Raw genomic sequence first — 24925 nt, 5'->3', positions numbered from 1 at the left:
GGTTTGACGGGTCGTTCTGTAAGGGTCGGAGAAGGAGCGTGAACATGCACAAAAACGTCCTGATCGATGGACGAGCAATTGCTCCAACAATGAGCTTTTAAATCCTTTCTCGGAGCTTGATGATCATTTGACGGGCTACCGCTGTCGACTGAGGCTATTGATTCTTCATATCGACGCTTCTGCCTTCTTGTTTTAGTATCACTACCATCAAAAGGTTCAAGCCACCAATAAGAGTCTGGCCAAACACTTGCATGTAGGCACGTCGTTCCTGGATCTCTGATATATTGATTGGACTTCTTAAAGATAAGGTTAAAGACCAAAGGCATCCACTCGAATCCCCCATGAGAATGTCACTAAGCGCTTCGCGCGAGTCATACATGCATATGACGATAGTGTTGCTGCTGGACAACCACATGATTGTCTTAGGGTCTCTTCAGGTTTCAGCGTTCACGAAAGCGAAAAACCCTGGTATCTGTCGAGCTTTGATTATCTTTCTCTGTCCCCACTTATCATGCGTGTAGATATTCTGATGATAGCAGTGCCTGCATTTGCCCTTGCGGTCCCATTGGACCAGCTCGGTGTATCGGACACTCTGCTGCTTTTCCCTGCCACGAATCATACTTATTTTTTCAATCTAACCCAACCCGGTATCCGTTGCTTCGAAGAAGAACCTACGCTGAAATCGACGACGGTAGATTCATGTCGTCCTGCTCTGACAGAAATGAGGAATTTTCAAGATTACAGTCGTACACAGACTTTCAGAGAACATAAATACCCCAAGAAACCACTGACTCCACCTATTGCGTGGCAAGCTCGAGGTGCGACGTGCGACATTCGTTTGGGTTCTGGCGACCCTACAGTGGAGGATAAGATTAGCTGGAAGGACATTCGTACTGCAGTCACGAACATAGTCGAAGATTGCCAGCCACCACGCGGAGAAGGCAAAGGAGGCTGGATTGTGGTTGGACAAAAGGGGGAATTTGTGCTCCGTGTCTTGGGGAGGGATCCAGTGGAGGTAGATGATGACCTTGTTTTATGACAACCAATGACGACGGCATTGCTCGAGTGCATATTGCTCCAGTCGAGCAATTGAATCACAACCCGGTAGCTCTTGAGCGTAGCCTATGTTCTGCGAAGAACAAGGATCGAGCAGTACGAATCATCCTAGGTTGTCATTTAGATACTCCACAAATAAAGTGCGAATCCGTGACTTTGATATATGAGTCTGCCGATTCATGTTGGTAAATTGCCGCCGAATACGTTGCAGTTGAGGAAGCGAGACTGGGTTGGAAGGTAAAACAATAGTATCACTTCCACACTTGATTTCCTCGCCAGATTCGCCGGGATGGTCTTTTTGCCAGTCAAGCACACTACTCACGACCTCTTGAGTAGATCTATCAAGCTCGTACAAGTAATCTGACTCTGTTGCCTGCGGCTTCACCAGATGTGAGTAAAGAAGTTTTCAGTACCAACGCGAGTCTACGTACAGTGATTGTTGCAGCATTTGGCTTAGCCATTTTCATTTGTCCATCTGATCCAATGATAGCGTCCCATATCTGCTCAACAGGAGGCTCTGTATCATCAATTGGGACTGTAAACAGTGGACTATCCCAGCGTGTCATCCCATTCGGCTCTTCATACCGAAATATAAGGTTCTCGAAGATATCCTGCTCGTAGCCATCTTTCCCTCCAGCCTCCGAGAGTAGGCGGTCGTTGTTTTCTCCGCATTTTGTAGCTGGTGTTCCTACATGGACGACGCAACTTGGCGTTCGAACGGCCTTCGCTTCGCAGTAGAGTTGATATCGGAAGCCTTTGATGTAGTTCAAGCCGTCCGCAATGACAATAGCATCTCTGCTCAGTAATCTCTTCACCGCAGAAAGCTCAGCTGCACGAGCGTCCTTCTCAGTCTTTGCTTCTCTGTAAACGCCTCGGCTGACTCCTAGTGACTGATCATTGATTAAGTGAACGGTCAATTTTCGTATACGTTCGTCAGACGAGGAATCGATCTTTGGTTTGAGAAGGTCAAGGAGTTGCTTTGCGCGATGAGTCTTGCCTGAGCAAGGGAAACCTGATATCAAGATCAGCTAGAGTGGTCAGTTTTGAGAGTTCATGCAGTAATGACAGCTACTAACAGGCATAGTCCCAGACTCGTGACCTGGAAAATCACATTGACTTTGATCGTGATCTGCATCGTGATTCTAATTCGCATGGCGGAGTTCCCCACATTTCCCGCATTCCTGCACCTCGTGCCCCGCCGACGTCATGGCTGGCGTTTGTTGCCTGGTCGTCCCATATGTCTATATCTGGTATTCTGCATTCTCTGTTTCCTACATCCGAGCAGTCCATACAATCATCTACCAAGTAAAGGCACATCAACCAACCCCAAAAATACCGCAATGACTGATAAAGACTCTTCCACTCTCAAGGGCTATGCCGACGAAGCTTCAGGCAAAATCCAGTCCACCTTAGGCAACTTGACGGGCAACAATGACCGCCAGGTACATCCATACCTTCTCTCTTCTTCCTCTTCACTGAACATAATTTAGGCAGAAGGCGACATCCGCAAAGGTCAAGCCGAGAGCGAGCAGGAAGCCTCCCACACCATCGGTAAAATCGGGGGATACAACGTCTCCAGCTCTGGTGGCATGTCTCAAGATGATCCACGCCGTCAGCAAGGAAGCTGGGATCAGACCGTCGGCTCCGGCAAAGAGGCCATGGGCAATGCCCTTGGCGTTGAAAGCTTGAAAAAGGAGGGAAGGGAGCAGAATGCTAGGGGCCAAGGCACGGAGGCTGAGGGGCAGTTGAGTGATTTTGGAAGTGGTATTAAGGATCGAGTGCAGGGAACTTTTGGCGGTCAGTCGATCAATCCTTTGATGTTTTTAAGTGGTGGCTAATAAGTGCAGGTGCTGCTGCTGGCTTGACTGGTGACCGTGAGGCTCAAACGCGCTATCAGAATCAGCATGACGATGGCAAGACGGCGCAGCGAAGCGCGGAGCAAGATATTCAGAGGCAGAACCAGTAGTCGATTCGTAAAGATGAATCAATTTTGAGCGTGACTCCATCGAGGGCGAAGGCAAATCAAAGTCTAGGATAGCAACATTAGCTGAGCGCTTTCTAACCATCACTGTGAAATCATAGCGACTTTCAGTGAGCCTTCTGTAGTATTGTTGTTTTGAACCCGGACTAGCCTTCATGCATCATTGAGTCTTTCGCTTGCTCCATTCCTCCCCAAGCTCATACCTCATCCCGTTCAAAACCTCAACTTCGGCCCTACAAAGACCAACAAAATGGCAGCCACCCACAGCCCTGCGATCCATGCATATAACATCATCCTTCCCCACAACCCCTGTCCCTCACTCATCATCCTCAACATTCCCATTCTCTTCCCTGCCGCCTCCAACGCCGTCTCATTGTTGTCCAAACCCTCAGTAGCTCGTCGAAGTGCTTCATCATCGGCTTTGAGCGAGTCGGAGAAGGTATGAGTGGAGGCTTTGAGTTGTTGGGCCAAGGAGAGAAGGGAGCTTGTCAACTGAGAGGCTTCGAGATCAGAGGATTGTAGGAGCGTCGCTGTGGTATTGTCTTCGTCCGTAGATGGAAGATCGTCTTTGATTTGTGAAGAAGCTGAAGGAGCAAAGCGATTACGTAGACCAGCACCGGGAGAAGGGGGACGATCGGAATTTTGGGCAGCTGTAGAAGCTGGAGCCGGTGCTTCTGCAAATGCTGATTTCACTTGGTTTTCTCCTTCGTTATCTGAGTCCAGCAGATCATTTGAGTGGTCACTGTAGTCATCTGCCTCATCGCCGGTTTGCTCTATCTTGTGCATGCGATCCGTCAGGCGCTTGAGAAGGGCGCGTTGGTGAGAGAGCGTCGACTCGGCGGCGGCTTTACGGGACGTGATCTTTTGACGAGAGGCATCGTGCTCAAGACGGAGGAGAAGGGTACGAGCATACTCAAGATTCTTGTATTCACGGCATCAGTCAACAGCCTCGGCAAAGAGGAATGTAGACTCACGGAGGAAGTTTTGTTGCGCTCGAAGCTGGAATGTTGAAGTTTAGGGTCTGCATCTACGGAGAGAAGCTGATGCTCTAGGCGAACGAGGACCCGATTCAGATCTATGGCTGCGATTTCGCGTGGGCTGGCATTTGTTGTTGGATTCCGTGCCATGATGGTCAACTGAAGATTATAGTGAAATGCTGGGGACGCGTAGCACAAGATTCCATAACTGAGATTGTAGGTCCGTCAAAGTTACATTATTGCAAGCATTGGCCACATTTGGGGCACCACACAAGCTCCTAATGACAGCTTCGATTATCTAAACCAGAAAGATTATAGTATTCAAAACCACTAATAGTACATCTATACCATCGCTCATTACCAAAATGCGCCCATAATCATTCACATCACCGTGCAACAGCTCCTCGTTATTTGCTTTAGGATCTTTGGCAAATATTTCTTGACTTGCTTTTCGATCTCGGCGTTTTGATTGTTTTGTTGCTGCTGCTGCTGTTGCCCATACTGCTGCTGTTGCCCATACTGCTGTTGCTGCCCATACTGCTGCTGCTGCTGCTGCTGCTGCTGCTGCTGTCCACCGTAATGTGGCCCTTGGCTATGAGGTTGTTGATGCGGATAATGCTGCTGCTGCTGTGAATATTGATGTGAACCTCCGTATCCTGCATGATATCCACCGCCATGATGCGCCTTGAGATCCTCAGGCATAATGGCCGTTCCACCCTGAAGATTGATAAATAATCTCCCGGCATTTTCTTCTGTCGCGAATTGTAGCCCTTCCTCCCTACATATTTGCTCCACTCGTGGTTTTATCTTTTGCACATGCCCCGGAGAATGATTGCCCTTGCCAACAATAACATGTAGATGAGACTGTCCTTGAGACTTCGCGTAACGTATTCGTTGCTCTAGTATCTGCTCTGCCTCCTCGACGAATTGTCCATGCAAATCAATGGTGTCGCCTGCCACGCGATCCATGCTGTTATTTTCACGAAAAATGAACTCGCTAGCCTGCCTGTTGTATTGATCGACCATGGCGCCATGACGCTTGCCTTCCTCAGAAAGCTGGTGTGCGCCTCCGCCATCACCGCGCTCGTAGGCTTGCTTGGACTTGACAATCGATTAGCTGTCGATATAGTCAGATTTGCTCCGGTGCGACATACTTTGGCAAAACAGGAAGATCGTTTGCCCGCCTCCTGACGCGCAAGATCACGAAGGCGATCATATTCTGCTTCCGCTGAGGAGGACTGCGGGTGATTGAACGCTGAGATATGGTTGTGAGTAGGAGCAAGAGCATTGAAAACGGCAGTGCTTACCACCACTGCCCAATTGAGTCAAGGGATATGACATGATTGTTTTAATGAAAAGCCGAAGCTTCTCACCTGAAGTGCTTCGAGTGTAGATTATATTGGTTAATGCGAGCTGAAGATGCAAGATCCGCTTCCTCGGCAGAAGGAACCGTTCCGCACGGATTGACTTCAGGAACAGCTTCAGGGACATTTGTCATGGCATACCCAGCACTTTCGCTCACATTCCGTGATTGACATGGTCTCGTACCGAATTGATTCGCAGTTGTAAAGTGATTCTCTCCATGAAGTGGCATTTCTGTTGCCACCAAGATGAGCACTGGTCTTGGTCTATCAAAGAACTCCACGTCATTTCGTCATCATTCCAAGACGACCAAAGCACCCACGACTCGCAAGCTGTAAAAGCTTAGTGACTTGGATGCTATTAATTGCAAGATGGTGATTTTTTACATCGCCAGAGATTCATACAAGGTGTCATTGCTTATGCTGTCAGACTCATGATTGAGGTCGTAGATGAGATTTGCCTCGAGAGTATTCTTTTGCTCGATTTGGCTCCCTGCTGTGTAAGCGTACTTATTTCATACTCATCTATGTGCCCATACTCCTTCAACATGATGATTTATACCAACAAGAATAGTTCACCTGACGGTTTAGACCGAATGAACGAAAAAAATGTACCATCTTTCGCTCCTATCTGAAAATCTTGGCAACGTTGCATTTTCTGTTATTGCTATAATGGTGATTCGAGCTTGCTAATTGTCATATAGAAACCGTCTTGCCAGCATTCATACTGCAATTGGGAGTTCTACCTGCGACTCAATGCTTGTGCTACACTGTATCGCTCCGTTCATACATCGTGATACTGCAAAGCCCCATAGCATGTTGCTCTAAGAAGTTGGACAAGTCTCGACTTGCCATTTTCACACACCAGAGCCTAGTATTGAGGTGATTATGTCAGCCACATCTCACTACTTCTCGGATTATAGGCTGGTCCGAAGCGTTCAAAGCCTGACTGGGTAGCCCGGACCAAAGTGGACATTTGTGTTATGGCACATTCATATGATCGAATGTATCACAGAAAAGGCGCCTCATTATGGTTTCTATCCCTACTTGCCTCACCCTGTGTGTTCATTGTTGGGGAAAGCAAATCCCTCGGCAGACACCTTCGTGGACCAATCATACATAGACGAAGGTACGAGCTCCGAGTGGCTTGAACGCAGGAGACCCAAAGCCAACGGAGGCAAGGAATTTTTCAGGCTTCGATAATTATCTGAGCTGTTTCGACAGTGCACGGACCTGGAGAATAGATGCATCAAGTTGGCAACCCACTTAGTGCTGACGAGGCTGAATTGAATGTTCTTGTTCGTGGGGGACAACGTTCATTCGGAACCTAAGAAGACCCACTCTATATCTAGTTTTGCAGGATACGATCTGTGAATCTTCGACAGAGGAATACATCAGCAGCTAGGAAACGTGTCCCAGGAATAGGAATAGCTCCTCATTCAATTCAGACCTGTCACGACTCAAACAATCAATAGTGTTCACATTTCACCGAGAAGCTTGGCGTCCTCAAGCCGATGAGATGCAGCCTTCCACTCCTGTAACCGAAGTCGGAGGCTCTCTAGGTTCGTGCAGAACGGCGACAATGAAAATGCCTCATTCTCCTAGCCTCTATCTGTAAAGTAATTGTCACCGATCTCTTCGATTGCCTGCAGAAGTGGCTTCACGGGACACATATTCCAGTCAGCAAGGCACAGTAGTCATCCGCTTGAGGTGGTATCATGCAAACCAAGCTGTATCTCATGCTTCCGTTGGCAAAAATCTTCAACGTGATCTCTAGACCATCTGCCGAAAGATGAGAGGCTCAACAGTCCTGGCTAATATCGGTGGAAGCTTGAGGATACGGTGTGCGATCAGCATGATAATACCGGGCGAGAGAGCCGTTCGAGGAAGCTGCTACTAGCTTGTTGCCTTAACTTGCATATGCGCATGTCGTTCAACGCTCAGAAGCAAGAAACAGCCGAATACAGCAGGATCTCATGCGTACTCTATTCCCCCACGCGAACATCAATGTGGAGAAATCCTTTACCCCACAAGCGAGGCACACCTCGCGGTCGCCTAAGTTGCTAGTTCCTGCAACGAAAGACGCATCTGTAGCAGTTGATTCGCAGGACAAAGCTAACCGACAAGTCACTCATCTTGAAGCTTATCTTGCTGGTGCTCGGTTGTCACCATGTAGATGTACGAGGCCAGCGCTGCAGCTACCTGGTCTCGCTCATCTTTTTCTCGCTCTGAGATTTATATTACTGGCCGGCAATTGCCCACCAAGGAACTGCGCTGGCGACAATCGGGACTAGAGAGATGGCTTCCCCGTATCCGGTTGGCTTCGCTGGCAGCTGTCACGGCTACTTGCTGACCCATGGTCGTGCCACGTCACATCAATTGCCCGAAACTCTCTAAGCTCCTGCCGAGCTACTTTAGCTGCTTCAATCGTCGAATTGCAGCTTTTCTGCACGCACGCCAACGAACCAAGCACATATGCACTATCACTTCTATTGTCCTCATTGGATCTACTTCCTTAGAATACCGCGGGAGATTGGATGACCCCCATCCAGCTCACGGGGCCCACTTTCTGAGCCGCCCACTTTCTGCTAAAGAAAAGGACGCCTGCCCCCCATGCCGGACACTTCTCATCCACTTTTTCTTATATCGCACCGCAGTATTCTTATATTTACAGGACTTTGTATTCGAGCACGCCTTTGCTCTTTGCGATAAGACCAGTATTCCAAAGGCCAATTTCCACTTTCCATTTGGACTTTTGCAAGCACTTTGTTCAGTGTTTGCTAGTCCCCCAGGATTCCCACTTTAGGAGCCCAAGAGGACATCTTTTCCAAACCAGGATCAAGGAGCCATTCTTCAGGATTTTATCCCAGGACGCAGCATATTGTTTAGATTGCTTTCTTATCATACATATTGCAGCACGGAGCGGCCTTCCGCTTGCTGACCCCCAAGATGAGGTACCACCCTAAACCCCAATCCATTTGCCATTCCATTTGTCATTTTCGCTTTTTGGTGTCTATTTTCCTATCAGAAAGATGGCCGAAGACGGCTCCTCTCCATCCTGGCCAAACCATGTGAACACCAGATGAGTGCGTATTTTTGGACCAAAAATTCCGTTGAAGGTTTCAATATTCTTCCTGTCTTGGACCCTGGAGCTTTGTTATGTATTGGTCACCCAGGCCAGAGGACGTGCGATTCAACTACTGAAGGGCGGCCCGCCTTGGACCTGTGCTCGGACCTGCTATTGGTTCAATGGCTCGATCTTTTGCGCTTTGCTCGGGTATTTGATCTGTCTACCAAATCACTGTGGATTCTTCTGACTCCAATTGCCTTTCTGGGCATTGTGGACACCCGATCTCGCAACATTCTTGGAATATACGAGTAAAGTATATCTATCTGTAACACATACTGGTTCTCCTCGCAGTCGACACACGGATTTCTTTGTTTTACTTCTGGCGTTAGACATTGGACCATAGCTTCCTGCCACTTGATTTTGACGATCTTCTTTCGGATGGATGGTCTGCGCTCCGCAGCCGGGTCTTGATTTGTGGCGTTGTTTGATGAACTGTGCCAACAACCGCAACGACGCGGAGGATCTATTCCCTCTCCTGGGGGTTCCGTGAGCTTAGCAGCTTATGATTTGCTCAAATTCACGGCCCCACATGTGTTTACCGCCCGGAGTGTTCTGTGAACTATGTGAAATCCAGGATCTGGTGGTCACCACGCCTAGTGTGAAGAATTCAATGAAGACCTCATTACCGCTAGCTTGGCCTCGAGAAACCTTGGCGGACCTTTCACTCAATGCCTACTCTTTTCATTCCTATTGTTATGCTTTATTTTTATGAGAAGCGCGTATGTCGAGATTCCAGCGAATACTAATTCATTGCGTTCAGAGTGCCAGCATCATCAAACAAGTCTACCGTGAAGAAGTCTTCTGGTCGTTCTCTCAAACAAAACCTTATAGCCACGGAAGGATCAAGCGATTTGAAATCTCCGACTCATTCCAGGAGCAATTGTGATCAAACTATGGAAGACCCAAGGAATGGATCCCAACCGGGTACTCACGTCTCAGGACAGTCAATGAGAACACAGTATCATGACCCTGTCTCTGTTCGTCGATGGGCTGCATCCAGCGCAGCAGGATGGGACCCCTCTTTTCACTTCCCAGCCGGACATTATGGCGATGACAATATGCCTCTGGTACCTTCTACCGAGGATAGTATGCAGACGACTACGCATCTAAATGTGCTACAAAGTCACGTGCAAACCTCGTATGGCTGCGATCAATTATCAAGCCTCGAGTTCGTTGAATCTGATTCTGCTCCCAATGGAATCCACTATATCCCGCAACATTATTCAAATGCTCTGAATGGACTGGACATGGACGCTCCCCACGTCGCTAATGGATCATATGAGCATGCAAATGTGTACATTGAAAATGGCGCTGCCTTTCCCACGCCGCCAACTGATGACCTGTCTTTGTTTGAACCTATTGGAGCTCCTGCTATGTGCCGCCAGGCGAGTAGTCAAGGCTTTCCGGATTATTCAACCGAATGGAGCAGTCAGGACTCTCCTCCAGGATCTGAGAGTGTACCTATTACCCAAGGATATCCCAATATGCAGTCTGTTTGCATGAGTCCGACTTCCAATGTGGGGTCTCTGCCTTCACACAGCCACATGGATACTCCTCTATCAATGGCAATACTGGATGACGCAAACTGGCAAATGATCGATGGTCATGGCCCAGGAGCAAATGAAGGTCTTTTACCTGTACCTTCGGAAAACCTACAATTACCCCCCACCACGTATCCTTGCGATCAAAGGTTTGCCTTGCCTTCTGATTCCCAATGCGTAGATCTAACTTCAATGACAGCACCATCAAGGCCCATGAAGCAATGTCCAGGCCCAGGATTCCGGATATGGATTATTGGCAACAGATGCACACTGAGATGCCGTATCCAAACTACATGGGAGCCCAATACAATCTTTCTTCGTCTTCGCGGCGTCCAAGCGATGGGGAACCCACTGTCACTGCTCGGAAGCATCCGCTTTACCAAGCCCAACCCAGATCTGATGGCCTTTACCATTGCCCGTATGAGAACGAGGACTGCAAGCACCAGCCTGAGAAGCTAAAGTGCAACTACGAGTAAGACCCCATCATGTCTTTATAGTGTCGCGATTGCTAAGTGAAGGAAAACAGCAAGCATCTGGACTCCCATCTGAAGCCTTATCGCTGCCGAAACCCGGATTGTTCCAATATGAGGTTCTCATCGACTGCTTGCTTGCTCAGGCATGAACGTGAAGCCCACGGACTCCATGGCCATGGAGAGAAGCCTTTCGCGTGCTATTTCCCGGACTGTGAGCGTGCTCAACCAGGCCAAGGGTTTCCTAGATCATGGAATTTGCGTGACCACATGAGAAGAGTCCATAACTATGTCATTCCAGGGAACTCTCCATCTAATGACTATCCCTCTCCAGCAAGCTCGCCAGAAACCAACTTGCCCATCCGAAGGAAGAAGAGCCCGGAGGTCAGCGCCAGTGCTGGTGTGAAGAAATCCAAGACTGGAAACTCCGCCAAGCCCTCCAAAAAGGAATCCAATCACTCTCACCTGGAATCTAAACGGGATGAATATCTTTCCCTCAAGGCTTATATTGATCGGACTTATGCCAGTCTAGACCCAATGGATGCCGCGGCAACAGAACGCTATCATGGGGATCAGGTAAAGCTGATGGCAATTTCCAAGGAACTCCGGAAGAAGAATGCTTCTTAAGGACCTCCGATTCTCTACAAACATATGGGCTTACAGAACCATATTTTTGTGTCAGAAAGGACCACACAAGGTTCCACAGGCCTGCAACTGCGTGGCCATATTCTGAAAGTTTAGTGTGTGCATGTAATTCCGGATCCTATGGTCACTTCGCCACAGGACTTACTTTCGATCAACAGAAGACTCTTCCGCATGCTCTCATAGCAATGGCCTCGGACTTAAAAACATATCCATCCACGGAGGCCCTTGTAGCGATCCAGTCGCGCAGTATTGTTCCAGACGCTGGACACCCGCAAGGCCCTTTCAGGAGTCAGGAATTTTCTTTCGTTTGTGTTCGGTATGATGTTTTCGCTGTTTTTTAATGTATCGTTTACTGTGGAGAGTATGCGGCCGGGCAGGTTCCAACTCTGATTTAGACTTGATGAGCCTTCATTGGCACAAAATGTCTGATACTAACGGAGTAATTATTTGGGTTTGGAGGCTTGCTCGTCCTGGCACTTTTGGGGGGGAAAATATCTCTGGTGGTCTTTTCCTGTTGTTCGTTGGTTCCACGTAACTTTGCAATATATGTTATGACTGTATTTATGTTCTCCGAGCAAATCAAGTTTTCAGCTTTCTAAAGTTCAGATGGGCCTCGTACAGAAGTTCCCACCAGACTTCCGACCGAACGCAGGCAGCGGCACTCACAGCTTACAAACGATTCTTTCCCGTCAGTCTCACTGGTACAGCCTTCTTGCTTACGTCAATGGCTGCGTCGACGCATTCAGGTTACTGGCGCATAAAAGAAAGCCTTGAAACCATCGCAACTGAGACCTTTCATGTCAAGCGCAGCATTGGGTTACCACACATCGAGACATTCCCACGCTTTTTATAATTCCGATAAAATGCCCCTTCTGATCCTGCATGCCATTCGCGCGTGGGGATTTGTCGCGGAAGCGATCGGGACGTCTAACACAAATCAACATGTTGTTGTCTGGATCTGGCCGCTTTGTGAAGCATGCAGGGCCGCAGTACCACTCAAGGGTAATACAAATACCGAGGGCGCCTTCCTTGCTCCTGCCTCCAAGCCAGTCTCTGCTGATTGATCATTTGATACCTCTCGCGAGAAAGTCCCGCTTGTATGATGCAGACTCAAGCGAACTTCCTCACTATCCTTTCGTGCATCACCAGCTTCTTATCTCTAAGTGCCGGCCTTGCTCTTCCAGATCTCACCTCTGCAGTCACTCAAGATGTTGCTGATAATACTACTTCCTTGGTCTTGCCCTTGAACATCACACTCCCGTCGTAAGAATCTTATTCTCTTTTCCTCATTCGCCCCGACTAATTCTGGCCCTTTACCAGCGTCAACATCGACCCAAGCCGTTATCCCGTCCCGGGCTCTGATGGCGTAGTCATCCGTGTCGAAAACCGGGGCAGACCAATTCCTGTCGAAGTGGCAAGTAACATCATGAATGCCGCCGCGGCCGAGCTAAATCAACGCGTGCCATTCAACCAGCCCCATCGGAAAATGAGCGAAGACCACGTCTTCAAGCTGGACCCCTGGCCCAAACCTATCCCTGCAGGTTCCCCGGAACTGCTCATTCAGACACCGTTCGCAATGAACACGGAGTGGCAATGGGTCCGGGATGCTGTGAGGGGCGCGTTGCAGGTGTTCTTGACGCCAGAGGCACGCGGGGGCACGGGAAATGTAGAGATTTCGTTCTGGTACAGTAGTGACGCGATGGGGATTTTAGGCCGGGGAGTTTTTGGGTATCGTCGTACTGGATTTGTGCTCGGAGAAGACAGTGGTGTGGCTGGGAGTAGTCTGACGCAGTGAGCGTAGAGCTGGAGCCAAGGGTGTAAACCGTCCATACGTGGACAGGGTAGACTTCTTATAGCTCTGCTTTACGTGACCATACACAATAGAATCAACACCCTACAGTCTGCAGCCCTATCCCCATAGACCCATATCTACACATGAATTGACAGCTCCATCGCGTCGATAGCCGCAACACCCAGCCAGCGATCTGACCGCGGAAAGTGGAGTCTTCTCCCCACCGTCCCACGTTTTCCATCTCCACTTCCCAGTCTCCAGCTCCAGGGTCAACCTACGCATGGTCCCCTCCCGCCGATCCATCCCGCGGGCTCCTTGACTACATGTCCAAAGCCTCAACACCCCCTCCATATACCCACTACATATCCCAAGCCCACCACAATGGCTCCCTCATCCGCAACCCCAATCTCAATCCCAACCTTCGCGCGCACCCAGCTCGAGTTACTCGCCGCCGAACAAGCAGCCGAGACCGCACAGACCGCTACACTCCTCTCGTCCTCCTCGCCAGCTACTCTTGCGTCTGCGGGTCTCGCGCTCACGAATCTGGTGCTTAGCGCTCAGCGGACGGGGCTGGGTGGGAAGACGGTGGTTGAGCTGGAGGTTGATAGTGCTGTTGTGGGGAAAGACTCTAGCGGTGGTGGGGTTGAGCATGGCATTCGCGTTGGGGATATCGTGAGGGTGGGGGTACAGCCTAAGGGGGCGGAGAGGAAGAGGGAGAAAGCTGAGCTTGATGGTAAGGGGGTAGAGGGTGTTGTTGTGAGGAGTAGGAGGAATGGTATTGAGGTTGCTGTAGACGAGGGGGCAGGGGGGAAGGGAGAGGAGGGTTTGGATGGGCTACTGGGGGGGAGGCTGTGGGTGTGAGTAGTATGTGTTATTTCTGTGTTCTTATGGAATGGGAGCTAGAAAAGGCAGAGGCTGATAAGTGGGCGATGGTAGGGTGAAGCTGGCTAATGATGTTACGTACAAGAGGTGAGATGCTTGTGGTCCCAATTAAGCACGAGAGATGCTAATATGTGACTGGGTAGAATGAACCAGGTGATGGGCAGGCTAGAAAAGCTGGAGGATAGGGAGCAGACGATCCTGATGAGGATACTGTTCGGACTCGATTCACCTACGCCCCTGCCGAAAGACCTAGAAGATGTGAGCTTTCTCGATACAACGCTCAACGATTCGCAAAAAGATGCCGTGCGCTTCGCTTTGTCTTCGAGAGAAGTAGCTTTGATTCATGGTCCACCAGGGGTACACCAGCAATGTACTCTCAATGAAGGCCAAAGCTAACAATCATCAGACCGGTAAAACCTACACCCTCATCGAGCTCCTCCTCCAACTCCTCCACCGCAAGAAGCGAGTCCTAGTATGTGGTCCCTCTAACATCAGTGTGGACAATATCGTCGAGCGCCTCGCCCCTCACAAAATCCCCATTGTCCGTCTTGGCCACCCCGCTCGCCTCCTGCCCTCCGTCCTCAACCACTCTCTAGACGTCCTCACTCAAACCTCAGAAGCCGGATCCATTGTGAAAGACGTCCGCAAAGAGATGGATACAAAGCAAGCCAGTATCAAGAAGACCCGCAACGGACGCGAACGCCGCGCTATCTACAGCGACATCAAAGATTTACGGAAAGAGTACCGAGAGCGAGAACGCCAATGTGTGAGCGCGCTTGTCAAACAGAGTCAGATCGTCCTCGCGACCCTCCATGGCGCTGGTGGGTATCAGCTCCGGAATGACAACTTCGATGTCGTTATCATCGACGAGGCTTCTCAAGCGTTGGAGGCACAATGCTGGATTCCGCTCCTCACAGCCAAAAAGGTCGTGCTGGCAGGCGATCACCTGCAACTTCCACCTACTGTGAAATCCGCCACGCCTCCTCCCAACGCCTCCACCAACAAACCCGAGAAGGCTACTAAAGCAGGAAATTTGGAGACTACCCTCTTCACCCGCCTCCTCTCACTCCATGGCGAAGGTGTTAAACGTATGCTCACGACTCAATACCGTATGCACCGCACCATCTGCGCGTTCCCCTCCGACGAGCTCTACGGCAAGAAGCTTGTTGCTGCCCCTTCGGTTGCAGATCGCCTGTTGACAACCCTGCCTTATCCCGTGGAAGACACGGATGATACGCGAGAGCCGTTAATCTTCTATGATACCCAAGGTAGCGCTTTTCCCGAAGCTTTGCCCGCAGTAGACGATAGCGGTGGCAGTGAGGGTGGGAAGGGAAAGAAGAGCGCAATACTGCTGGCGGACTCGAAATCGAATCCTTCGGAAGCGGCGCTGGCGGCAAGACATGTGAGGTCGTTGATTACGGCGGGAGTGAAGGAGGAGGATGTCGCTCTCATCACGCCGTATAATGCGCAGGTGTCCCTGCTGTCATCAATGCTGAAGAATGAGTTCCCGGGCATTGAGTTGGGCAGTGTGGATGGGTTTCAAGGGCGGGAAAAGGAGGCCGTGGTGCTGAGTTTGGTGAGGAGCAATGTTGATGAGGGGGGTGGTGGCGACGGCAAGAAAGACGGCAAAGGTGGAGAAGTTGGTTTCTTGGCTGAGAAACGGAGACTGAATGTAGCGATGACGAGGCCGAAGAGGCAGCTCTGTGTCGTCGGCGATAGTGAGACAGTAGGAAGGGGTAGTGCATTCTTGAAACGGTGGATGCAGTTTCTAGATGCGGAGGCCGATTTGAGATATCCGGATGTCGCGGAGTTGAATATTGTGGGTTGATAAATTAGCATTCTTTGAAAGAAGCGAGAGAGTATTCGAGTCTTGAGCATAGAGTCAGCAGCGAGGACTGGGGTTATCGCTGTCAGGAGGTCCTCATCAATTCCTAAGCAGTGACAATCGGTGATTTATCCATCCCAAAAACCATAAATTGGAAGCCAGATCATGTGCTGAGCCAGATGTTAGCCAGAAAGCAACAACGGAGGCCAAAGCAATCAGTCGTCTTCAATTTCGTCGATCCACTGTCTACCTCCGTTAGGATCCTCAAAACCGAGCCCCCTAACTTCATCTCTCAGTATCTCCTCTTGTGCCTTAAGCCTGGCTGAACGTATCGATCTGGGAAGGGAGGCACCGATAATTGTCGGTTCTGATAGATCCTGAGAAGTCCCTTGGTACCGGTCAGGCTTCTTGAAAAGGAGAGGTTGCCGCAATGAAGCTGATGAACGAGGAGGATAGACCGGTGGTGGGATCTGCGCAGCACTTATGAGGGAGGGTGTTGGGATGGGGCTGGTGAATGTTGATGACGGCTGAGGTTCAATCGAGGAAGGAGAAGCTACTCGCGGACTCGGCAGGCGGTTGCCATGGTTGGCTGAGGAAGGAGTAGGCGGCTCCTGTAAAGCTGCGTCTGATGAGAATTGGATCTGTAGGTCATCCCATTCGCTTTTTGCCTCTTCCTGTGAGATGTCTCCATCGTCTGCTTGTGCTTGCATTGATGCGGTGTCCATGCCTGTTAGTGCTTTGCTTGAGTCATCATCTACTGGTGTCTCCTCTAGAAGATGAGGGTTTTGCTTTACCGGGCTCGTGCCTTGTTCTGCCATGATGGACGGCTGGGTCTCATTTGGCCTCGATGAAGACGTGGGCTCTTCGAGGTCCCCTTCATCATTGGAGCACTCGTTGCCGAAGACGAAAGATCGCCAAAGGGTCTCATCGTCTTGAGCAGGCATTGGCTCCTTTTCTTGACAATACAAAGTAGCCTCTGTGGCAATCTGAGGGTCTTTATTATGTCTATGGCTCGCTTCAAGTGTATCGTGCCTTGGAATGGGTGTAATAGGCTTATTGGTAGTAAGATCATATGGTTGTGCCCTTGGCTGGCTGGCCATCGAACCATGGTCGCCGTCGAAGTTGACATATTCCTTCCAGATTTTCTCTTCATCTTCTTCGTGTGGGTGTTCAATTGATTCATCCTGCGCTTCGGCATAAAACTCACTGCTCGAAGCAACTGCCTCATTCTTGCTCACAACTTCATCAGATCCTACATTAGACAGACGAGGCATCATATGAATTCCTGGCACCACAGCATCATTGATACCGCTCCAAGTGTGGAATGTAGGGGTACTACTGTGATACGCATTTGGGTGATCGAGGCTGAGGAAATAATCAGAAACTTCTGCTGAGCCGGCATTTTCAAGGTCATCCCGAGATAACCTCGCCTTGCGCTTCCGAGATTTGGATTCTTCGATAGTCTTCCCCATTTCAACGTCTCCTCGGTGAGCAGATCCTCGTTTCTGCGCTTGGGTAGGTGAAGCTGGAGAGCTGGAACGCCTATATTGAGACAGCTGCCCATCTCGCTGATCAGAGATCCAATTTTCAGAGTCCAGATACCCATTACGGAAGGGGTTTGGGAAGCGGTCTTCGGACTCAGCGACTTCATCATCTAACAACATCTCATCGGCATTCAGCTCTGCAAGCTTAGGAGAATTTCCCCTGCATGACCCACCCTGCCTCAAGCTTTTTTCAACAGTACTCCCAATTCTGACACTGACATCTGCTAGGCTCACATAGTCCTGTGACAACCTAGGAGCACCGCCTTGACCATCGAAATACGAAGTACGTTTCGGCCGCTGTTTCGTGCGGCGAGTCGGATCATAGTCTGGAATTTGGCTGAGTCGTCTCCGCTTCCCGATTTGTTCTCTATCTTCCATAGCGATGAAGTTGACTCTAGCTGGTTTGGTACAGTTGATACCAATCCAGTCGCTTGTGGCAAGGAGGCGGCGGCGGTAGGCTTCGAGTGAATGAGTGCTTTCGTCGTCGTTGTCATCTTGTGACGGCTGCGGTGGCGGTGAAGCATCGTTAGATGATGAAGAGTCTGATGAGCGAGAACTGATGCTTATTGGCCGAGAATGCTGTGAAGTGGGCTTCACTTGAGACTGAGCATAGGCTGGCGTGGCTGATCTCTCACGTTTGATATCATTGCGCCGAGGTTTGATGCCTTCGAGCCTACTGGCTATAGGTTGCGTTTCAGCAAACTCATGCAATGTCCTTTGGCCCCCAGGCTGTGGATTCAAGAAGGCGAAAGGGTCTGCTGGATGAGGCGATGGCTGGGGAGCATTTCGCTTTGCTCGGATTTTGGCGAAGTGCTTCTTTTGGATGGCAGTGAGGGAGGCATTTGCGTTTCGAGATCTGTAAAGAGATCCACCTGTCCAATTCATTACTGGCTATCAAGTGTTGGAGGTCTGAAGGTGTAAGCAGTAAGGGCGAAAGGAGAACTGAAGTTCGAATTTGAAGTCGTGGTTTAAAGCTGCAAGTATCATGGTCGTAAAATGAGCGAGTATCTGTTCAATGAACTGTGTTAGAGGCGGCTGGCTGCAGGTCAAATTTGCTCGAAATAAGGATACTTTGCAATGGCAACAGCGATACGAGCTTGTTAAAACATACTACATTGCACATGATCACGTAAAAACGAGCATGGCCCTTCATGTTTCCTGATTCTGTCGAACGTGAGCTCTATTCCCTATCTACCGGACCGTTACGCCAAACAATTTGCTAGCTAAAATGCTGCATTGAGAAAATTTGGCCGCCCATCATTCTGTCCGCTAATCGCTAAAAACAATTGTGCAGGTACCTCTTAGGTTTGGTTCTCATGCTACTGATGAATGTGATCGTGGGTTTCTGCATCCGAGTCATTGGCATTTTCATGATTATATGGTCGGGCTGAGAAGCTACTTAGATTTCCTGTAAAACCTTGAATCGAAGTATCGTATTGAAAGAAGTCGTAATTTGAGCTATCCGGCATCCCAACAAAGCCTCCTGGGGGGATAGAGATGAGGGTAGGATCAAGATCACCAAAAGCAGAACTTGTAGGGTCGAAAGGTTGACTGGGGTTGAATTGGTTGTCGCCGTAAGAGGGTGGTAACTGGCCCGGTGAGGAGAGCATCCATGCTCCAGACGTGCCCATATTAGCAGAGGGGTTGGATTCAAGGTTCCCTGTAGAATGAATCGAAGCACCAAAAGGGAATTCCGCCATGCGGCTGGATCGCTGGCGTTGAAGACGGAAGGTTGAGGAGGCTGAGTTATGACATCGGTGGCAGATTGGACTGTCTGTCGCATTACTGGATTGTACGGATGCACTGGGCAGGCCACACATTCGCAATCTTGACCGCAAGTACAGACATGGTCTACCGAAACGGGTCCAGTAGAATTGAGATTATCTCCTCGATGAGCTGGGTATCTTGCCAGATTATTGGAGACGATAGGTGCCGGCGGCTGACCACCCGGATTTCGATAAGAGCTTTGAGGTGAATGGAAAGTAAAAGGATCGACCGCTGCCGGTGACGGGAAGCCGCCAGGCGAAACTGACTGATATCCTGGCGTATCAGGGTACGGATTCGTTGGCTCATTGAGGACCATTCTCGGCGAGAAATGGGTTTCGGGCGATTGACTTGAATAGGCTAGGGGAGGAATCGAGCTTGGAGGTGTCGACTGCTGAGGAATGGCTGACCCAGATACTAGCCCAAGAATAGCGGGAGGGCTACAAGATGAATACTTTACATCCTCGCTGACAAGATGATGTTGTAATTTGAGCTCCTCGGAAACCTGAGGTTGGACCTTGGCTGGATATTCGCCATCCACTTTAGTCATATAAAATTGCCGTCCTTGTCGACAGGAGTGTATGCCTTTGGCGGCTTTCTCCCGGTCACAGGGGCACGTATGATCTAGATCCATATCAACTCTCATACAAGCGGAGTGAGAAAATGTGGGACATACTGAGTGGAATGGCTACCAAGAGGGACATTCGTTGTCCGGCACAATCGCACAAATCAGGGTTTGGGTGCGGACACGTGTTGGGGGGCCTGCCGGGCCCTTTCACTGCGATCATCCATCTATCGAAGTGTGCACACGTCTGTGCCCTATGGCCAGTGATGCAGCTGTAGCTATGAGAATGTTAAGTCATTGTTGAGAACTTTCACCGGGGGTTACCTACCAGGCCCAACGCTGCTGGAACTCATCGATCGGCATGATGACACAATGTAACGAGGATGTTAAGCTATCGAGCTGCGTGAAAGAGGAGCCTCAATCCCTCGACGAAGGATATCGATATTGAAAAGAGTACAAAGGCATCAAATACTCGATGGCAGCAATCTCTATGTAGGATTGGTGGTGTAGATAGTGGGGGCAACAATTAAAGATCACAGACCCTGAAGAATGGGGTACGTACATATTGTTAAGGCGTGAGGCTTTGGAGAAATCGAAAGCAACCATCGAAAGATGTTGTTTGATCCTCCGAGGTTAGGTTTCGGTGGAACCGCCACCCGCGCTCGCGGTTGGAAAAACTCCTCGGACGCCACCAAAACCAAGAGCATGAATATATATCTAGAACAAGCCGTCGCATCAACAAATTTCTGCCTAAGAACTACTTTATATTTATAATACCTATAACTTTGCTACTGAAAGCTTTGGCTTGAAGCTTCATCTTAGGAAGTTATCTTGCAGCAACTTTTGAAGGTGTCCGAGGAGTTTTTCGCACCGCGAGCCGGGTACGCCACACCACACAGCGGGACTGCCCGAACTTTAAGTCGGTTTCGGGTTTCTTGGGCTCCTGCCTTTCTTTGGATTCATATTGGGCGACTCTTGCTACGCCTGGACTCGAAAACGGGGCGCATTCATGATCTGATATGCCCTCATTACAAACAATGCCGAACACCTTGCATTGAGCGAGGCGATGACTAGTGAATTGAAACTCCTGCTTACGAGTCACTGTTCGTATCATGTAGAGCAACGATTTTTTGGATAACACTGAAAGTATGATCGCCAATAGAACTGCCATTATATGTACTCTACTATATGATCTTTAGATGGAAGTATGTAGGTCTCTTCACATCGTTGACTGGCATATCTGAAAGCGAGGCTGATAGCACAGCCACCCAAATAGCCTTGCCAATGCCAAGAGTGGTTCTGCCCGCCCCATCAAAATTCTTGCTCAAAATGGGGTTCTAGCCATCGCTCACCAGACAATGAGCGGAGTCGATCAGTCCTCTCGAGACAAGGATCAGGAGCCAGCGAAAGCATCTGCTAGCCCTCAAAGTGCACGACAAGGGTACGGAGCACAGTTCTTGGGGATCCCCCAACCCATAAAACGCGTGTTCGACAGATTCCCGCTTGTTGAGTACGAATCAAATCCTTTACCTGGTAGCTACACAGCTTCTAGAGAGAAGAATGTACTCTACATTTTCATTTCAAAGCTTGACGCGGGAAAGGGTCGGCCATCATATAACCCAGGTTGCTTGAAATGGCAGGTAAGGCATCGCTTTTCGCCGGCTTGGGAAATTTTTGACAACCTCTGGGCAGGCATACCTCCGTTTTCGAGGTGTGGACTTCGTCACTGAGCCTTCAAATAATCATGCCTCTCCAAGCGGGGCGCTTCCATTCCTGCTGCCCTCACGCTCAATATCCGGCACTCCCATACCTTCGAACCGACTTCAGAGATGGTGCAATGAGAATGCGCCTACAAACGATGGGCATGGCAATGCAGACCATATGAGTCTTCGTTATGAAGCGTATATGTCTCTTCTCGACTATCGGATACGCAATGCATACGTGAGTCTTCGAGCTAAAGAGTAAGGATGTCTTCTCATATCTCTGCAGCTACACAGCCTCTACCTATGCCCTGAAAATTTCGCCTCCATCGCGCAGCCGCTCTATGTCGATGGTTCAACATCCAATATGCTGCTCAGACTTGGCCTATCCCAACGACTTCGTCAGACTGCTCGTTCCGAACTGCTGAAACAGTCATCCGTGATTGACGTTGAGGCTTTGTATAGAGAAGCACAGTCGGCTTTCAGCGCTATATCTGAGCTCCTAGGGAACGATCAATACTTCTTCAATGAGGAAAGAGCTGGCTTATTTGATGCCGCTGTCTTCGCATACTCAAATATACTGCTGGATGAAAAGATGCAATGGGCAGAAAGACGGCTTGTTGAGGCTCTTGCAAAATGGCCGAATCTCGTGAGGCATCGCGACAGAATATTGAGGACCTATTTTATCGCCGAGAAATAATCTCTCCCATATCTCATCTATTTAAAGTGCTGTCTTCGAGAGCGCCTCCGCCATGCTACGCTTGAAACAACGCTATGCCATCCATCCATCATGCGCTCCTCTCCACGGATATGTATGAGTAAGATCCCCTTATAAGTACTAGACTTGCTAATTGAGCACAGTACCCCATGCGCTTTCTCGCAAATCCTCAACCAAATCCTCGACATTGTTGAGATACTTTCCAAGAAATGCTTGTTTCTCCTCCATCGTCTTCGTATCACCTTCTCGTACTCCAACGCTGCTCCCAAGCCGCTTGCTTGGTGTCCTCTGCAAGCCATTCCCGGCACCTGCATTTCCGACTGGCGTCTCAGGCATCAAATAAAAATAAAAGAACTCGACAATCCGCATTTTCACTTCTCGCCCTGTACTACCATTCTTGAACAGGCTTGTGATAGCCAGCAAGCCATCGACTCGTTCAAAGCAGCGTACATTCTTCGGAACTTCCAACAGCGCGGTGACTAGGACAAGCACGGTCGATGACTGAATCGCAGGACAAGATGATGGGTCGAGAAGGTCAAGGAGAAGGTTCATGTAGATCTCACGGGCGAAGAGAGCGCGAGACGGAGGATGCATAAGTAGGATACCTTGTAGGAGGTCGAGAGTTGAGACTAGGAGGAGGTCGTTCGCGCCAGTTGATGATCGCGAAAGTAAGCCTTCGAGAGTCATTGTAAGACGCATGGCAACTGCTTCAAGTGTAAGCATTGCTATCACTGGCCGGGGCAAAAGACAAACCGTTCCACTGAAATCCTTCCTGTAATTTGAAAAATTCACGAAAAGCTGGATCATCCTTCAGTTGGCCCAACTCTTTCCGCTCCTGCTGTGTCGCATCACTAGTGACTGCTATCGAATGCCGCCTGTCTGGACCACTGCTTGATCTGGAAAGGCATATTTGGGCGAGTAAACCTTCCAGTTGGCGGAGGCCTTTGCGGACTTTGATGCCATCGTGGGAAGACAGGTAGTCAAACGACAAAGACAGCAGAGACTCCATTTATGCTAGTAAAGATGCTTGTCTCTAATGATGCTGGCCAGAGTAATGCGCAAGACGGTAATGTTGAAAAGTCCCGAAATGGAAAAATGTAAACAGAGGGATTGCCGAGGCTTCAGCCACAGTTCGTCCGCCCCACTGACGTCGTCCCTTGATAGCCGCGCAGCCCACTTCATGTCGCGTAGAAGATGAACAGGCTGCAGCATGTGAACGACCAGACCTCCGCATCCAGACCTTCCTCAGATTACTGAAGATGTATAGGGCGCGTTTGGGGAATGAGCGTTGGAGAAGGTGCGCCACTTTTTGGGCATGTGAATAGGTCACCATACGGAAAACCGTCGCACCAACCCAAATTGGCAAATGCTTGCCTAATTCACTGAGCTCTGTGAAGAAACGCCATGTCTCCGGCTTCACACCAATCTCCAAACGCTATACCTCCCCGCCGCAGCTCCTCCGGCTGGCACTCCCATACCTCAAGTACCGAGAATCCTACAAGACCAGCACTCAAGCCTGTTCCTGAAGCATCTTGGATGGCTTCAAGCAGTCACAGTAGCCTCAATGGTGTAGAAACCAATCATTTGGATCCAGCTGTCATATCCACGAATCCGCAACAAAACTCGAAGTACCCAACGACATTGACACCGTCCTCCGCTCAACAACTTAGCTTCGACGCTGCTGCCTCCACAGTAATACACAAGCACGGCACTACCTGGTCACTCCAGAAAGAAAAGATTCTCATGGGACCCTACGACTATATGGTCGACCACCCGGGCAAAGACATCCGCAAACAATTGATCGGCGCCTTCAACGCCTGGCTGAAAGTTCCTGCTGCCTCCTTGGGGATCATCACCAAGGTTGTTGGAATGCTCCACACCGCCTCATTACTTGTCGATGACGTCGAGGACTTCTCGTTGCTTCGCCGAGGTGTGCCCGTTGCGCACTCGATCTTTGGGACCGCGCAAACCATCAATTCGGCGAATTATGTCTACTTCGCTGCCCTACAAGAACTTGTCAAGCTAGGAAACCCAAAAGTCATTAAGATATATACAGACGAGCTTTGTAATCTACACCGAGGTCAAGGCATGGATTTGTTCTGGCGAGATACCCTGACGTGTCCGACCGAGCAAGACTATCTGGAGATGGTGGGCAACAAGACCGGCGGGCTGTTCAGATTAGCTGTACTTCTCATGCAGGCGGAGAGTCAAAGTGAGAAGTAAGCACTCCCCTGACAATCTACTCTCAACCTCCTAGCTTCAATGGCCTTTTGAGGCTGACCCATTTCTACAGAGACTACATCCCCCTCGTCAACACCATAGGCCTCCTGTTCCAAATCCGCGACGACTACATGAACCTCGCCTCGACCACCTACGCCGACATGAAAGGCCTCTGCGAAGACCTCACAGAAGGGAAATTCTCATTCCCTATCATCCACAGCATTCGCTCCAACCCAAACAACCTCCAACTCATCAATATCCTGAAGCAGAAGACGACGGATAATGAGGTCAAACGCTATGCGGTCAAGTATATGGAGAAGACTGGCAGTTTCGAGTATTGTAGGACTGTATTGAGGGAGTTGGAGGGGAAGGCTTTGGGGATGGTTGAGGAGATTGATGGTGGGTCGGGGTCGGAAGGGGGGGGAGGTATGTTAAGGCGTTCTTGGAGAAGATGAGCGTGAAGTGAGGGGGATTTATTGGGAGGCTCTATTTCATGGATGGATCGAATGGATACTCGGATTTAGCAGGCGAGGCGTATGGCGAAAGTATGGACTGAGGATTTTTGCCAGCTTGGGTCTTACGATGTGGCATCCATGGATAGTCGCTGAATGCTTGGATCATTATTTGAGATGGTATTTTGTCTGCCATATTTGCATCAGCTGTACAGAGGAGAGATTTGGCAAATCAAATTAGTATTAATCTATGTTCCACCTATCGACTCGTTGGCACGCATATGGCATGGGTTTAGTGCAAG

The 24925-nt window shown here is 49.6% G+C and overlaps 12 protein-coding genes across 12 annotated transcripts; 7 read left to right on the top strand and 5 right to left on the bottom strand.

Annotated features, from left to right (window-relative positions):
* Window positions 1-511: 511 nt before the first annotated feature.
* On the top strand, window positions 512-1039 carry KY384_008158 (uncharacterized protein; the record flags this gene model as incomplete). Its single annotated transcript, XM_044816647.1, has 1 exon — window positions 512-1039. The coding sequence occupies one exon, from the start codon at window positions 512-514 to the stop codon at window positions 1037-1039; it is 528 nt and encodes a 175-aa protein (XP_044666012.1).
* A 120-nt stretch (window positions 1040-1159) lies between these two features.
* On the bottom strand, window positions 1160-2138 carry KY384_008157 (uncharacterized protein; the record flags this gene model as incomplete). The annotated part of the gene is made up of 3 exons (XM_044816646.1): window positions 1160-1435; window positions 1488-2084; window positions 2133-2138. The coding sequence occupies 3 exons, from the start codon at window positions 2136-2138 to the stop codon at window positions 1160-1162; spliced, it is 879 nt and encodes a 292-aa protein (XP_044666011.1).
* Window positions 2139-2396: 258 nt separating this feature from the next.
* KY384_008156 (uncharacterized protein) lies at window positions 2397-3022 on the top strand (the record flags this gene model as incomplete). The annotated part of the gene is made up of 3 exons (XM_044816645.1): window positions 2397-2498; window positions 2547-2853; window positions 2904-3022. The coding sequence occupies 3 exons, from the start codon at window positions 2397-2399 to the stop codon at window positions 3020-3022; spliced, it is 528 nt and encodes a 175-aa protein (XP_044666010.1).
* Window positions 3023-3250: 228 nt separating this feature from the next.
* Window positions 3251-4164, bottom strand: KY384_008155 (uncharacterized protein; the record flags this gene model as incomplete). Its single annotated transcript, XM_044816644.1, has 2 exons — window positions 3251-3958; window positions 4012-4164. The coding sequence occupies 2 exons, from the start codon at window positions 4162-4164 to the stop codon at window positions 3251-3253; spliced, it is 861 nt and encodes a 286-aa protein (XP_044666009.1).
* A 231-nt stretch (window positions 4165-4395) lies between these two features.
* On the bottom strand, window positions 4396-5355 carry KY384_008154 (uncharacterized protein; the record flags this gene model as incomplete). The annotated part of the gene is made up of 3 exons (XM_044816643.1): window positions 4396-5115; window positions 5169-5269; window positions 5322-5355. 3 exons carry the CDS (start codon window positions 5353-5355, stop codon window positions 4396-4398), a joined length of 855 nt encoding a protein of 284 aa, XP_044666008.1.
* A 4043-nt stretch (window positions 5356-9398) lies between these two features.
* Window positions 9399-11143, top strand: KY384_008153 (uncharacterized protein; the record flags this gene model as incomplete). Its single annotated transcript, XM_044816642.1, has 3 exons — window positions 9399-10195; window positions 10246-10464; window positions 10663-11143. The coding sequence occupies 3 exons, from the start codon at window positions 9399-9401 to the stop codon at window positions 11141-11143; spliced, it is 1497 nt and encodes a 498-aa protein (XP_044666007.1).
* Window positions 11144-12260: 1117 nt separating this feature from the next.
* KY384_008152 (uncharacterized protein) lies at window positions 12261-12956 on the top strand (the record flags this gene model as incomplete). Its single annotated transcript, XM_044816641.1, has 2 exons — window positions 12261-12424; window positions 12482-12956. The coding sequence occupies 2 exons, from the start codon at window positions 12261-12263 to the stop codon at window positions 12954-12956; spliced, it is 639 nt and encodes a 212-aa protein (XP_044666006.1).
* A 378-nt stretch (window positions 12957-13334) lies between these two features.
* Window positions 13335-13814, top strand: KY384_008151 (uncharacterized protein; the record flags this gene model as incomplete). The annotated part of the gene is made up of 1 exon (XM_044816640.1): window positions 13335-13814. One exon carries the CDS (start codon window positions 13335-13337, stop codon window positions 13812-13814), a length of 480 nt encoding a protein of 159 aa, XP_044666005.1.
* Window positions 13815-15875: 2061 nt separating this feature from the next.
* KY384_008150 (uncharacterized protein) lies at window positions 15876-18089 on the bottom strand (the record flags this gene model as incomplete). The annotated part of the gene is made up of 1 exon (XM_044816639.1): window positions 15876-18089. The coding sequence occupies one exon, from the start codon at window positions 18087-18089 to the stop codon at window positions 15876-15878; it is 2214 nt and encodes a 737-aa protein (XP_044666004.1).
* Window positions 18090-20891: 2802 nt separating this feature from the next.
* Window positions 20892-21933, top strand: KY384_008149 (uncharacterized protein; the record flags this gene model as incomplete). Its single annotated transcript, XM_044816638.1, has 3 exons — window positions 20892-21173; window positions 21226-21474; window positions 21523-21933. 3 exons carry the CDS (start codon window positions 20892-20894, stop codon window positions 21931-21933), a joined length of 942 nt encoding a protein of 313 aa, XP_044666003.1.
* A 147-nt stretch (window positions 21934-22080) lies between these two features.
* Window positions 22081-22960, bottom strand: KY384_008148 (uncharacterized protein; the record flags this gene model as incomplete). Its single annotated transcript, XM_044816637.1, has 2 exons — window positions 22081-22655; window positions 22705-22960. 2 exons carry the CDS (start codon window positions 22958-22960, stop codon window positions 22081-22083), a joined length of 831 nt encoding a protein of 276 aa, XP_044666002.1.
* A 395-nt stretch (window positions 22961-23355) lies between these two features.
* KY384_008147 (uncharacterized protein) lies at window positions 23356-24727 on the top strand (the record flags this gene model as incomplete). The annotated part of the gene is made up of 3 exons (XM_044816636.1): window positions 23356-24170; window positions 24209-24597; window positions 24699-24727. The coding sequence occupies 3 exons, from the start codon at window positions 23356-23358 to the stop codon at window positions 24725-24727; spliced, it is 1233 nt and encodes a 410-aa protein (XP_044666001.1).
* Window positions 24728-24925: the final 198 nt, after the last annotated feature.

Source organism: Bacidia gigantensis (assembly GCF_019456465.1).
Source record: "Bacidia gigantensis strain McMullin 20006 chromosome Unknown contig_295, whole genome shotgun sequence".
Classification (NCBI taxonomy): domain Eukaryota; kingdom Fungi; phylum Ascomycota; class Lecanoromycetes; order Lecanorales; family Ramalinaceae; genus Bacidia; species Bacidia gigantensis.
This window is presented reverse-complemented; position numbering and strand designations above follow the sequence as displayed.